General features: G+C 45.6%; 1 protein-coding gene across 1 annotated transcript in view; it reads right to left on the reverse strand.

Annotated features, from left to right (window-relative positions):
- LOC144800036 (cytochrome P450 4B1-like) overlaps window positions 1–10,714 on the reverse strand; it is a 121,485-nt gene extending 110,771 nt beyond the window's left edge. The window contains exons 1-2 of the mRNA XM_078671649.1: window positions 10,468–10,714; window positions 8,751–8,895 (exon numbers count right to left, since the gene is read on the reverse strand). Of these exons, the coding sequence (XP_078527775.1) occupies window positions 8,751–8,895; window positions 10,468–10,671 (349 nt within the window). The 5' untranslated portion in view covers window positions 10,672–10,714. The remainder of the gene's footprint in view (window positions 1–8,750; window positions 8,896–10,467) is intronic.
- Between the last annotated feature and the right edge of the window lie 3,303 nt (window positions 10,715–14,017).

Here is a 14,017-nt window from a genome sequence, read left to right on the forward strand (position 1 = left end):
ATCCCAAGCCAAGGTTGATGGCCACTGACTTCGCTATGCAACGCATCTTGGTGCAGGACCTTGCATCACAAGCTCTGCATTGGCGGTTTCTCAATGCTGGCCAGCACAACTCAACGCAAGCACTTCACATTGCTCTGCTACCAGGATTTAAGATACTCTAGTTCAGTGCGCCTAACTGGGTCTCTTTAAATGGTCTGCGCTTTATCCCAGTCAGCTTGAACTGGTGACTTTGTCCTGTTCCAGCGTGACCATATAACCACAGTTGTCACTTTGTGCTTTTTGATACTTTCTTTAAAGCTTGCATATCTCAGGTTCTACTGACTGGGGTACTGTTGATTTCGTCTGAATTTACTAAAATTTGCTAATTTTCCAAAATTGGTGTGGGATTATTCTTGTGCTGTGTTTTGACATTATTACTGTTTGAAGTGCTGCATAAGTACTTTACACATTGCCTCTAAGTTAAGCCTGACTGCTCTGTGACAACCTACCCCAGGTTTGAATACGGATTAATGTGGCGTTTGCTTGTGACTTCACCCACACAATGATTGTGGTTGTTTCTTGAGAAGGGTTTCACCCCCCAATAAGTAAGCCAATGTTTTAGAGATGATTTTCCCCTTGCTTATTTTTTGAATCAGGAACTTAAAATATATAGCGACAAATTTGCAGTATGGTAGCAAATCTGCACACTCAGATGCATCCCTATGAATGGGTGCAGATATACTACTTTTGGAATTCACAGTCACATGGTCAGCGACTAGCTGCCGCCTCCCCCCCAATCCGGCACCCAATACCCAGGAACGTGGACACGAGACGTCTTTACTTTTTGGAAGGCGGGCGCTAGTCGCCCGGCCGTATTTATTAAAGTATGAAATTAAAAAAGGTTTTAATTGCATAATCAACAATTTATACAAAAATTCAGCAGGACATTTAGGTACATAATTCTTAGCAACAAGTTTGAGAGCCTGACTTTAACAAAACTCTAATACATGTTGTTTCCTAACTTAGACTAAACATCCTCATCTAGAATTTTTGTACATTTCTGGCCATATGGCAGGGTCACTACCGGTGTCAGGTCCTACAAGCTGCGCCTCCCCTCTGGATGTGCGCATGCGCAGTGTTACCCCGGGAATTGCCCGGTCTACGCCCTGAACTCCATTTACCCACTAAAGGAGGGCCCTTACTCTGCGCCGGTAGCGTCATGAGTCCACGCGCGCGGGGTGGCTACCAGCCTAAGGAAAGCCTGAACTACTCCTACCCGCGCTCCTTTGCCTATTACCTTGCCCCTGGAGTTCTGGGAGTGGCCCGCAGGCCCCTCCCCCTGGGCGGGAACCTCCATAGGATGATGCCCGCCCCCTCAGACCTCAAATATGTGCTCACCGATAATGACCTTACCGCATGCCCCATACCTAATAAATACGACGACCTATGGGAAAAAATTCTAAAGGACAGCTACACTGGCTAATAAATAACAGTATCAACGTATAGCTACAAAGGGAAAAAAGGCCTAAAGACACTTAGCATCAAATACAATTCACTTCACACATGACTTGCTAAAAAGGGGAAAAAATTCCTAGACAAAAGCATCACAATATACCAACAGTTCCATCTCTATTATCCAGTGAGACCCGTGGACCGTACCTTCAAAACTTACCATTCAACCAGACATAAAAACTGCTACAAACTTTTGTTCCAAGGGATGGTGGGTGGGAAAACAAAGAAGCCCCGAGCGCGGGGCACACCGTTTCGGCGAGGGAGCGTCCAGGGACAAGGGGGTCTCCTGGGCGCTCCCTATCTCTTTATTCTCGAGGGGCCAGGTGGCCCCTCCTATAGCCCGTCCCCCCTGACCCGGACCCACTTCCCAGGATCCGGGTCAGGGAGGCCGCCAGCCAATCGGCGGTGGGGCCGCGCCCCCCAGGGCACGCCCCCACCGCCGAATGGCGACAAAGGAGAGAGTGGGGGCGACGGTCGCCGCGCCGCCATGCGTGCGGGGGGGCTGAGGGCCCCCCCTTTTCACATGGTCAGCGACTAGCTGCCGCCTCCCCCCCAATCAGGCACCCAATACCCAGGAACGTGGACACGAGACGTCTTTACTTTTTGGAAGGCGGGCGCTAGTCGCCCGGCCGTATTTATTAAAGTATGAAATTAAAAAAGGTTTTAATTGCATAATCAACAATTTATACAAAAATTCAGCAGGACATTTAGGTACATAATTCTTAGCAACAAGTTTGAGAGCCTGACTTTAACAAAACTCTAATACATGTTGTTTCCTAACTTAGACTAAACATCCTCATCTAGAATTTTTGTACATTTCTGGCCATATGGCAGGGTCACTACCGGTGTCAGGTCCTACAAGCTGCGCCTCCCCTCTGGATGTGCGCATGCGCAGTGTTACCCCGGGAATTGCCCGGTCTACGCCCTGAACTCCATTTACCCACTAAAGGAGGGCCCTTACTCTGCGCCGGTGGCGTCATGAGTCCACGCGCGCGGGGTGGCTACCAGCCTAAGGAAAGCGTGAACTACTCCTACCCGCGCTCCTTTGCCTATTACCTTGCCCCTGGAGTTCTGGGAGTGGCCCGCAGGCCCCTCCCCCTGGGCGGGAACCTCCATAGGATGATGCCCGCCCCCTCAGACCTCAAATATGTGCTCACCGATAATGACCTTACCGCCACAGGCCAGCATTGTTAACCGACGATCTGGCCTCCCCCTGCCTAGACCTACCCTAAACAGTTCTCACTTTAGCAAAACCTTCTAACCAAGCCCTGACATCATCAGACCTCATGACCCTTTCTTTCTCCGTCAAATGGACTCCCCTCACCATGTAGAACAAATACACCCATGTTGGATCATCTGCAACCGAGGGGGGCTTGCAATAATTCGTCCCTCTGTGTGTTGATCCTCTTTACCGAGTGATCCCACGCCCTGACCGAGTTCCTGCCCCCACCGGATAAGTTGAGACCCTACTACTGTGCCACTCGGGCAAATCCTGAAGACCCACCCACAGTGGAGATGAACCCAATGAGTATTTGTCTCACCAGTTTAGCCAATTCTGTCCCCCCCAGGTGAAGTATCACCACTGACGGGGGGTCGGGCTGCTGAGCTAAAAGTCCCTGAAGGAAGTTCCTGAACTGACCATGGCACAGACCCTCAAACCAACTCTTCCCTGTCCTGTGTCCAGCCTGTTGCTTGTGCCGGCACATTGTAGCTCCTCTATTTCTAGTGCTGAGTTCCTCCCCTGCGTGACAGGTTTGAGAGACTGCAAGAAAAGGAAAAGACCACGAAAACCTGGGTGACAATTCCCACTTCCACCTTAGGGAATGGGTAGCACTTACACCTGCCGGCAATACTTGGGCACTTGGTGTCCTCTTTCTCCACGTATGCTTCCCTTTTGACGTCCACCCGCTGCTGATGTTGCGATGTGGAGCACTCCTCAGATATCCGCCATGGACCCCGCCGTGACTGACGTAAGCCCCCCTTGGGCTGTCCACCTGTTGCAGCAGTTGTGATGTGGAGCACTCCAGATATCCACCATGGACCCGGTCATACATAAATTGGAAAGATAGATACACACCATTAGTGTTTCCGGCGATAACTGCTGTACACGCGTTAGACTTACATTACCATCAGTCGCTAAGTTTTCGATAATCTTAGTGCCATATTACTACTCGTAAACACGTCGACAGTAAATGTTAAGCATAGCCTCAGTCTGTCTGTTTGCTAATGCAGCATCTATGTCGTTAAGCATAGGATCAGCGCCGCCCTAACCATGTTAGGCTGTAAAATTGGCTTCCTATTTTCACAATCCTTGTTACACAAGAAAGTTGTGCTGCAGGCGAGACATCGCCTCTTAATCCTGGTCTTCTACCCACGTCTTTTTGCCTAGGCTCTATGTGTAAGAAACAAGGCAGTCTACTTAACAGTGCAGCATCACAGTCTTTAGCTAAAAGAATTGGCACAGACCTAACTCCGCCAGGCCATACGCTGGCCCAAGGACCTTTTCCGCTCGCCACTTTGGCTCCTGGGAAATATCATCCCCGCCAACCGGACATGATCACATGCATCCACAGAACTAAGGGATTGCCGCTACTCGGCTCTTGGGCACCTTTAGGTGCGACATCAGGGTGTGTATCATTATCAGGACCCCAAGTAGTCTTTCTAAAGGCTCTAGGCCCTGTCTCAATGCCGTTCGTGGTTCCCCCACCATATTATTAATATATGGCTTTGGTACACCCCTAGAGCTCAACGTATATGGTGCTAAATTACTGTGTGCTATATAAGTTTTCACACTGTAATTATTCGCCTCAAATCTCATCATAGGCTCAACGTATATTGTGCCAGTTTACTTGTGTGCTAACTAAGCTTACTGACTGGACTAAAGGGGTGTGTGTCTTACAGGTACGTGTATTTGTTGTTATACACCTGTTCTTTTTTCATTTACTCATTCATGAAATTAAAGACTGGTAAAACAAGCTGCTCTATATTCCCTCAAGATTTAGCCTGAAGGCTGCACGCAATACAGCTAATCCTAGGCTAACTTACCAATAATGTTGACTTCAACCTATCATCCATGAATGGTCGTTTGGACAGGTGCAGTGATTGGACTGGTGCAATGTCCCCCCTAGAATAGTGAACAGCACCACCTATTGTAATCACCCCCAACAATGTTTGGCTTTCCGCTTTGGCTTGCACAGGGAACTGGGACCTGGGAAACTGCCCTCAGCCTCGTCAAGCCCTACCGTTAGATGTCGTTAATCCCCAGGTTGACCCCAAGAGAAGATGGTATCCCTATTCGTGAATGGTTCCATGATTGTTCTAACTATCACCTAGCAGACACCAATGATAGTCGTTCTATAGTGTCAAAATTTGACTTATGTCAATAGCTGTTTCTTGCGTAAGAGAAATCAGCAGCAACCATGGCTTGGATAAAGTATTGCAAGTGCCTAGAGGACATCAATGAAGCAGCCCAGGACTGTCAACATCCATCTGATTCTCCAGGTGAAATTTAATGTCACCCATGTAGCCTGAGCTCTAATTTAGGCAATGAGTGATCCCAAACTGAAATCATCAACTGAATGACCTGACGTCTTGAGCGCCAACCCAACAGCTATAGCCCAGCGCAGTAATTCGCACTAATGAAGTACAAACACTGCAACACAAACAATAGCAGAACACATCACCTTCACCGTAAGATGTCACACAGTTTGGTAACAACGAACCCTGCCTCAATTTACTACGAAGGACATAACCATGCTCTGTGACCTGGGACATTCCGGTGTGTGTTTAAATTACTTCACGCTGTTTAACAGCTTTATCTTAAACGAAGGGCAATTACATGTGCTTCAGTGTCACGCAGTGCGTATTTCTTCTCCTCCTGCGCATTTAAAAATGGGCGTTTTGACCTTGCGCAGACGTCTGGATTTCAGGATTCCCTGCTTTAGCATAAAGGCTGCTGCATAAATGTTAAATGAATCAGACCCTTAAGGCTTCTGGAGAATGGAGATTTATACTCCATTAAACCTGATCTTCCTAGGCTCATTAGCTGGTAATTTCACCCCGGATTGCAATATAGAGCGTTTTATGCTCAATAATAATAAAATTGGGTGTAAACTTTACACTTTATTAGTAAACATTATATGCTACTGTCTGGCGGAAAACCGTAATGAATTCCTCGCTCCTCAGTTTATCGGGATTGCTTACGCTGTAAAAACGGCACAGGGTGACACTATTTGGCTTCGAGAGGCGAGGACAGATGCCTTCCTCCCAGAAGGGATCTTCGCCCCTCCGACACTTGCAGCTGTCGCTCCAATGGAGTGATGGGAGTGAATAGCCATTTACGGCATTAGACAAGCAAACACGCATTTAAACTAAAGCGCTTGTGAAATAGGTTCCCTTGTATTGTGTTTCTAGTGAGATACATTTTCTGAGGAGCGACCAACCCGCTCATAACTTGCCTGCCAGAAACACATACATTTCTAACAAACATTCTAACACAAGCCCCCCTTTAGTGTTGCCCGATTTGACCACCAGGCTCAGAGCTCCTAGCACCTAGCAAGTGCCATCCTTTTTGCTGTACAAGTGCTGGAGCAATTAAACTCCAATACAAAACCACTGAAACCAAAATGCGGGCAGAGCCCGAGTCCTGTGAAGCCAACTGTAAATAGTCTGGGTAGGTGTAATTAGTTAATACTCATCACTTCACCCTGAATTCTGCTTAGGAATGCTATTCATCTATTACTTGAGACGGGGACGTAATATTCCTTCACTTATACAGCGCGGTCTGGTCGGTACAATATTGTACAAAAACAGTCCTTAGATGCTGCTCGAAACTATTGTCAACACATACTGCCCTCTTGTGGGCTACAATTTTAAAGTGGTTACCGTTCAGAGTAGCCCGCCGAGCGTACCTATGGATACGTTCGTGTTTTAGCCACATGGGTACTTAACAGTGGGAGCTAGGCAGATAGCGCAGGGGGAAAACGAACTGGCAATGCAGCTGCATCGCACACGTAGGTTCGGTTCCTAGCTGGGCAGTAACCTAAGAAAAATATGTTACGATGCAAACAATGTTTAGCATAGCACGAATAGCTGAGTAATGAGGCAACACAGGCTCTTAGGGCGAGCAGGTCACTGGTAGCGCATTGTGGATGTCCATAATTGAGTCTCACTCAACCTAACAAACTTCAGTAAAATATATTTGAGCGTTATGTGCCAGTTCGCGGGGCACCCCGTTTCGGCGAGGGAGCGTCCAGGGACAAGGGGGTCTCCTGGGCGCTCCCTATCTCTTTATTCTCGAGGGGCCAGGTGGCCCCTCCTATAGCCCGTCCCCCCTGACCCGGACCCACTTCCCAGGATCCGGGTCAGGGAGGCCGCCAGCCAATCGGCGGTGGGGCCGCGCCCCCCAGGGCACGCCCCCACCGCCGAATGGCGACAAAGGAGAGAGTGGGGGCGACGGTCGCCGCGCCGCCATGCGTGCGGGGGGGCCGAGGGCCCCCCCTTTTCATTGGCAGTAGTAGGCTTGGAAATGTGGGTCTGTCTCAGGTTTCTGTACTTTTCAACCTATTTTCTTTTATTTGAAATTGCAAAAAATTAATCATCTGAAAGTTGAGTTGATCCCATTCATCTCGGCATCAACTAAATTCTTGTCATACAACATTTTGCTTGTGTGAGATTTCTGGATTCTCTTATTTCCAAAATGCCTTTTACACAAAAAGTGACAGTTTCTCATTGGGAAAGGTCGCTTTGCAGTTGTCCTTTTTAGTCTATTGGGAAAATAAGTCTCTATGCTGAGTTTCCCCTTACCAGGTACTCCACAAAATGTTGGGGTTTTCTGTTCCCCTTTGCACTCTGGGATTTAACTCCAGGACTTCACTGGAGCAGAACTTTGACAGTGTTCTAGGTTTTTTTTTGGGGGGGTGGGGAGGTGGGGTTGGTGTGTGAAGTGGGACACAATATGCCAAATATTTCAGATCTAAGCTAGGAGCTGAATACAACCGGGAGGAAAGGCTAGGTGCAACACAAAGACAGTCCTCTGCGGAAAGGTTTGGGTTATCCCACCAACAAAATCTGAAAAACATGGGGGTGAAATAGCCTTTACTACGCAGCCAAAACTACGCAGTACCATTACGATGTGGGCAATACAACAAATGCGGTGTTACCATTCGTTCGGTGAACAACCTTTACAACTAAACTATTACAACGCACTACCATTACAACGCGGTCATTACAACGCAAACCATTACAACGCATTGCGCTGGGGGGCGCTCTAGGATAGGGAATAAGTTTAATTTTCTATCCAACACCTTCCCTAGTGTCCACGGGGACTGGAGTTGGAATAGAAAATTATACTTACCACTATCCAGCACCTCTAAGCGTTATGCGTTGTAAAGGTTTGCGATGTAAAAACCGCGTTGTAAAGGCAGGCGTTGTAATACCCTGCGTTGTAACATCATACATCCCATGCGTTCCATTACCAAGCGCTCCATTACCACGTAAGGTGTTACGACTTGCATTAGGGAACATGTTGGATTTTAAATCAAACACCTTCCCTACTGCTGCACAGACTGGAGTTGGGATAATAATATATAATATTCCAACGTCTAGCGCTTCCCTAAGGCAAGTCATTGTAGCGTCTTCTGTGATAATGGAACACGTGGTAACAACGCGTTCATTGCTTTGCCGCGTTGTAATGGCATGTGTTGTGAAAGCATGTGTGATTGTGTCATACCTCTCATTTGGGGCATAATTCATTTGATGGAACACTTCCCCACGTGTTTCTAAACTGTCATGGGTGCTGTGCCCCTTGGCTATCTCACCCCTTCATCCCACTGCCTACTGCTTTCTCTAGTTGGGAAATTTGAGATTCACAACCACAAATCCCACTGTCTAAGCTATGCACCTCGCAAATAGGTCTCGCTGTAAACTTCACAGAATCACGATCTGTGCCGTAGACCCCAGACGTTGCTGCAGCACAGCGTTCTCCATCAAACAATCATAGGTCTCACAGGGATCAGGATTCTCCTAAATACATGATTATTCATCTGCAACCTATCTCAATCACGCCTCTCTCACACCCATTATTCTCTACATCCTTTTAAAACACAGCTTATACTGCCCCTGCCTTTGGCAGAAGTGCTTATGCATCCTCTGTATAAGACTTAGGTACGGTCTGCAGATTACCCACATAGTCTATGGGGTGTAGAAAGTCCACACATATATACAGAAATATAGTTCTGACAACATATGTAGTTACATACCTCCTCTGCCAGAGATCGCTTTGGCGTAGTCTGGGTGGCTAATAAATAGCATAGGCAAGAAGTTTCCAAACCAAACAGGAAATATGGATGGATATTGATTCGCCCAACAATCAACTATGTCCAAATCTCTTCCATCTTGTCGGAACTGGAAAAGCATGAATAAAAATATAGACCCAAAAAAGAAATATGTCACGTTTAAAAAATACAGTACATAAATATTTGAGGCTGATACCTAGTCCAGTACACTATGCTCTTTATGCTGCCTATAAGCCATTAGCCAATGCACATTGGTGTCACTACTGTTTAAAATAAGACGTGTAAAACAAGAATTTAAACCGATTATTCCTTCTTTATGTTTTGTTGTCACTACAATATCGCTACCCAAAAATGTTGATGTTTTTATAATTTGGCTGATGAATCACAGGTTTGATCCTCTGATATACTACTATTAATGAATCGTGAGCTAAAAAGATGCATAATTAATACCAATAAGTCTGGAGTTTGCAAGCTATTTCGTGTTTAATTGCAAGGGTGTATTCCACACACACAAAAAAAATCGAACTGATGCTTCAATTTGGCGACCATGTGCTTGTAATAAAACAAATAATTAGGAAACATCTGAAATAATGTTAGTGGAACAGTACAGGTGTGTCATGGCATACTGGTGTTGAGCTCTGAAGAAAGCTATTTTAGTTTTAATGGCCATCATAGGAAAATATGATTCTCAAGGGAACACCGAAAAGTACTATTTACTGGCTCTGAGCTGCTGTAACATGAAGACATAATTTAAGTTCAGAAAGAATTTTATTGATCAAGAGAAGGGTGTCAGTACAAAATACAAAAGCGATACAAAGAAAAAGTAATAACAATCAAATAAGGCAATGCATCAGTATTAATATTTAAAATGGGTTCTGAGAAAAAACAAATGGGATAAAATATCATAAAAGTGAGACAATGTAAGCAGTAATGAGGCATAATAAACAGGTGAAGAAAGAAGGAACGTCAAGGTAAATTAAGGGGTTTTGAATTAAGACATAATTTAAAAACACCAGAATGCCAAAAATAGGACAACGAGTGGCATGAAACAAACACATTAAAGTATTGAGCTCTGAGCTCTTTGGCACCCTGACTGCACAGTTCTTTTTATGTAGATATGCACATGTGACCGGGCAAATGCCATACATCATACAGCAAGAAAGCCAATGGCTGCAGAGGGTTGGCCCACTGCCTCATGCTGTATGCTGCGGTGGAAGGAAGCAAAATGTGAATGGCAGCTGAACAGGCCAATGGCTGATACAAAGCCTCTCTTGTATAGCTGTATGCAATGTGTCTAATTACCTGAGGCAGCCTAGAGGGAGAGAATGGCAGTAACCCATTCCTATATATTTACCTACTATGGATTTAAATTACTTCAAAAACAATAATAATGATATAGGATTTATGAGATAGTGAATGGTCAGCAATCGTGCAACTGAAGTCTGAATACTGATACATTGAGCAAAACAAAAATCCCATATTCAAAGTCCCCGACATCAGAACTGGATCCCCGAAAACTTTTGAAAATGTGAACTGGGTGTAGTTGCCTTGTGTGATTCACTGCATGCCTTGCATTCATTCGGTCTCACCTTTATTCCACAGGTGTGCACAAAGCGAGCACAACACCTCGGGCGTTTCACAGACAGAAAGCATACATTCGGGACATGTCTCTTCAGCATACCTCGTGAGCGTTTCCGTAGAGCCAGTGGACGGGGGGCCCGGGGAACCTCTCCAGCAGTTTGAGCAGCTTCTTTCTCCTGAGTAAGACCCTGACCGCGGTCACCAGAACAAAGGCCAGGCACAGGGAGACAGCCAGGCGTAAGACCCCAGCCACGTCCGGCGTGACGCTGGAGGCCCGCAGCAGCCTCTCGAGGACGGAGGCCATGTCTGCGCAGCTCTGTGCCCGCGCGCCCTGGAGGCGACCTCGCCTGCTCTTTAACCAATCATTCCAATCTTCGCTGACAACAGCCTCTAATGCTCTACACAAAGGCTACCCCGCCCCTTAAATTCTGCACACATTAACCAGGTGCTAGCAAGTAAAGGATGACATGCAAATAATATTTAGCCAATAACGTGAAAAAGATTCACAGTTCTTTCGTAAACTATTCCAGGCATTGGACAAGGAGATATAGAGTGCCATAAACACAATAAACGGGTATTTTTGCCCCAGACACTGAAGTAAAAATGCGATTATGGCTGGAATTGCAACACTTTTTTGAATGGGAAACAAATATTTGTAATTGCAGCCGCCATTCTTTCCCCGTCACACCCCGCCCCCTAACTGAATACTGCCACTGGGAGAAGGGTTACAGTTACTAAAGGCCTTCGCCCTTTGACCCTTAAAGGAGTTCACAATCCTTACATATTAACTCCTCAAATACGTGAGACTGCTATAGTTTAAGGGCCCAGGGATCCCCTTAAAATGCACAACATGGGTGTCAAACGTGGGACCACGAAGGCCGCACCTGTGACTCTTTTCAGAACAAATACTGATTGTGTGCTGCGAACATGTGTGGATGCTGCGATAATGTGGTCTGGATCACTTTCATAGATCTACTCAACAACCCTCAACCACTCTACCACTGCACCCGATCTCCTGTCTGTAGCAAACCTGCCAACTCACACTGTGACACACGGTGGCAGGGAAAACGAGCTGAAAAACCACCGTAAATAATGGTTTTCCAGATCGTTTACCAAGGCTGTGACCTGCCCACTGCCATTAATGGGTGTAGGACATGGGCCTCAAGGTTTTTTTGGTTTGGGGAAGAGCGGGCTTGGGGCGGGTGCGATTCCGCATCGCTCCTCACACGGTGAGGTTGTTCTTCAAGTTGGCAGGCATGCTGTAATTTAGTACTATATACCCGCCACTCACCCTAATGTATTCAAATCGGCTTACTCTGAGTCCTTTTCCATTACTGCCTTTAATAAAGCACTACATTTGTATTTACGTCGCCTGCATTAACTTTTATTTTTCTAACATCTTAACCATAAAAAAATTAAATAGGCACTTAATTATATTCGACAAATTATAAATAAAATTCTTATACAAGTTAGATATTTCGACATTAGTTTTTCACATTAGGATACAGGAGTAGATGACAGTGTAGAGTTAAAATAAAGTCCAAGCACACAGCTCGGCTTGGTAATTCTTAAAGCACCAGCAGTGTTGGAATACCATTTGAGTTTGTGGTTAATGGGAAACCAGGGCACAAGCCCTCACAAGAAGTGACATCAGATTTTAAGACCACACATATATGTTTAGCAGGCCTATCATGAGTACATGTAAGCACATGAGATTTAACAAATTCAATTTCCAGGGATTGTGCCAAAAAAGAGATGCAACCCTGGTGCTAAATGAGGGCCTTAACTTGTAAAGTTAAAAAAAAAAACTCTAGCTCAAAGAATAGCAAACGTGGCAATACATCTTTTATGCTTAATGGGTTGCAAAGTCTGCATTTTAAAATACCTCATGCAGTTAACACATCTACTGCAGAGATCTTTGTGTGCCCAGTAAATCTGAGGGAATATTAATAATGGTAAAATAACTCTGGAGGATAATATGTTTGATGGAGAGATCTGTGCTTTGTGTCGCCCCTATTTTGAATCAAAGTAGCATAGAAAGTTAATGTACCTCCCGCTAAGCACATCATGTAACATGCAGATGACAGATTTTTATTTTATGTAAATAGGTAAGTTGGTTACTGCTTTTAACACAGATAATTTTGTTACTTGCAGTTCATGAACTGTAATCCTTCTAGGTTAGCACAGTGAGCTATGACTGACATGTGACCCCATACCTTGCAACCCTCACTGTCTTATGTAGCACATCCTGGGCATTGGTTGATTTATTGGCAATGTATAATGTGTATGTATAATGTAAAGTGCTCCAATACCCTGCATTGTTATGTTATGTTAAATTTATGCTTCTATAGCGCACGGCCACTCCATTTGGAGCATCCCGGCGCTTTTTCGAAGGTACCCACCAGAAGAGGGAGAAACATAACACTGAAGGGACATGCAACGCACCTATAAAACAGCAGCAGCGGACTATGGGAAAAGCCATGTTTTAAGGGCCTTTCGGAAGGACAGCAGGCTAGAAGCCTGTCTTAAAGAAATCGGGAGGTCATTCCAAGCACGAGGAGCTAGATAACGGAAGGACCGACCTCCTACTCTGGCGCGCTTGATAATGGGAACCTTCACTTTGGATAGCGCAGCAGATCTAAAAGATCTAGAGGGCTGATACCAAGACACACGTTTAGAAATATATTTAGGACCAATGCCATGTAAGGCCTTGAAGGTCGTAGTCAGAGTTTTAAAAAGAATCCTTTTATCAATCGGGAGCCAATGTAAGGTAGAGAGAAGAGCAGTGGCTCTGGCTCTTCTTGGGAGGCCGAAGACCGCTCGGGCTGCAGAGTTCTGAGCAACTTGAAGACGCCTGACCAGGTATTTGGGAAGCCCCAAAAATAAAACATTGGCGTAATCCAGTCTGGAGCCAACCAGTGCCTGGACGATAATTTTCCTGTGCTCGATGGATACTAAAGGTAAAAATTTACGTAGCATCCGAAGGATGCCAAAACATTTCCCAGTGAGAGAGGAAATGTGTGGTCCAAAAGATAGGTCGCTGTCAATGATCACTCCCAGATTTTTGGCCTTCTGGGATGAACTAACGGGGGGACACATATCCTGCGGCCACCAGGGTTTCCAGTCCGGCTCGGCGATACACCCAAAAAAGAGCAGCTCCGACTTGTCGGAGTTGCATTTCAGTCCATGATGTCCTAACCACTCGAAAACCGCACTCAGACAACCTCTGACCTTAAAGGAGTAGCCTATAAAAGAAAACAAATAGAATAGCGGTGTCTAAATTGTTATTTGTGTAACTATTGGGCAGGCCAACACATCTGAAATTCTTACTGTGCATGCATATCTCTTATATACAGGGACTGAAAAAAGTAAAAACTAATCATCTTATAAATACTTATGCAATAATAATAACAAGCTGTGTGCCCTTGTTTCCCCTTCATTGCATTTGTATCTAGTTGTGAGCACCAGAAATCTCCCAGCCAGGATACTTGGAGAAAAGGAGGCCTGGTGGACCCTTCAATTCAGTCTTTGTTTTGGACCCAGCTGAAATTTACAATAGCAAAACCCCCTGCTGACTGCACCTTGCTGCTCAGAACAAAGCAGACAAAGTGCAGGCACTGCTGAATGTGTCCTGGTGTCTGAAAATTACA

Source organism: Lissotriton helveticus, chromosome 1_2, assembly GCF_964261635.1.
Source record: "Lissotriton helveticus chromosome 1_2, aLisHel1.1, whole genome shotgun sequence".
Classification (NCBI taxonomy): domain Eukaryota; kingdom Metazoa; phylum Chordata; class Amphibia; order Caudata; family Salamandridae; genus Lissotriton; species Lissotriton helveticus.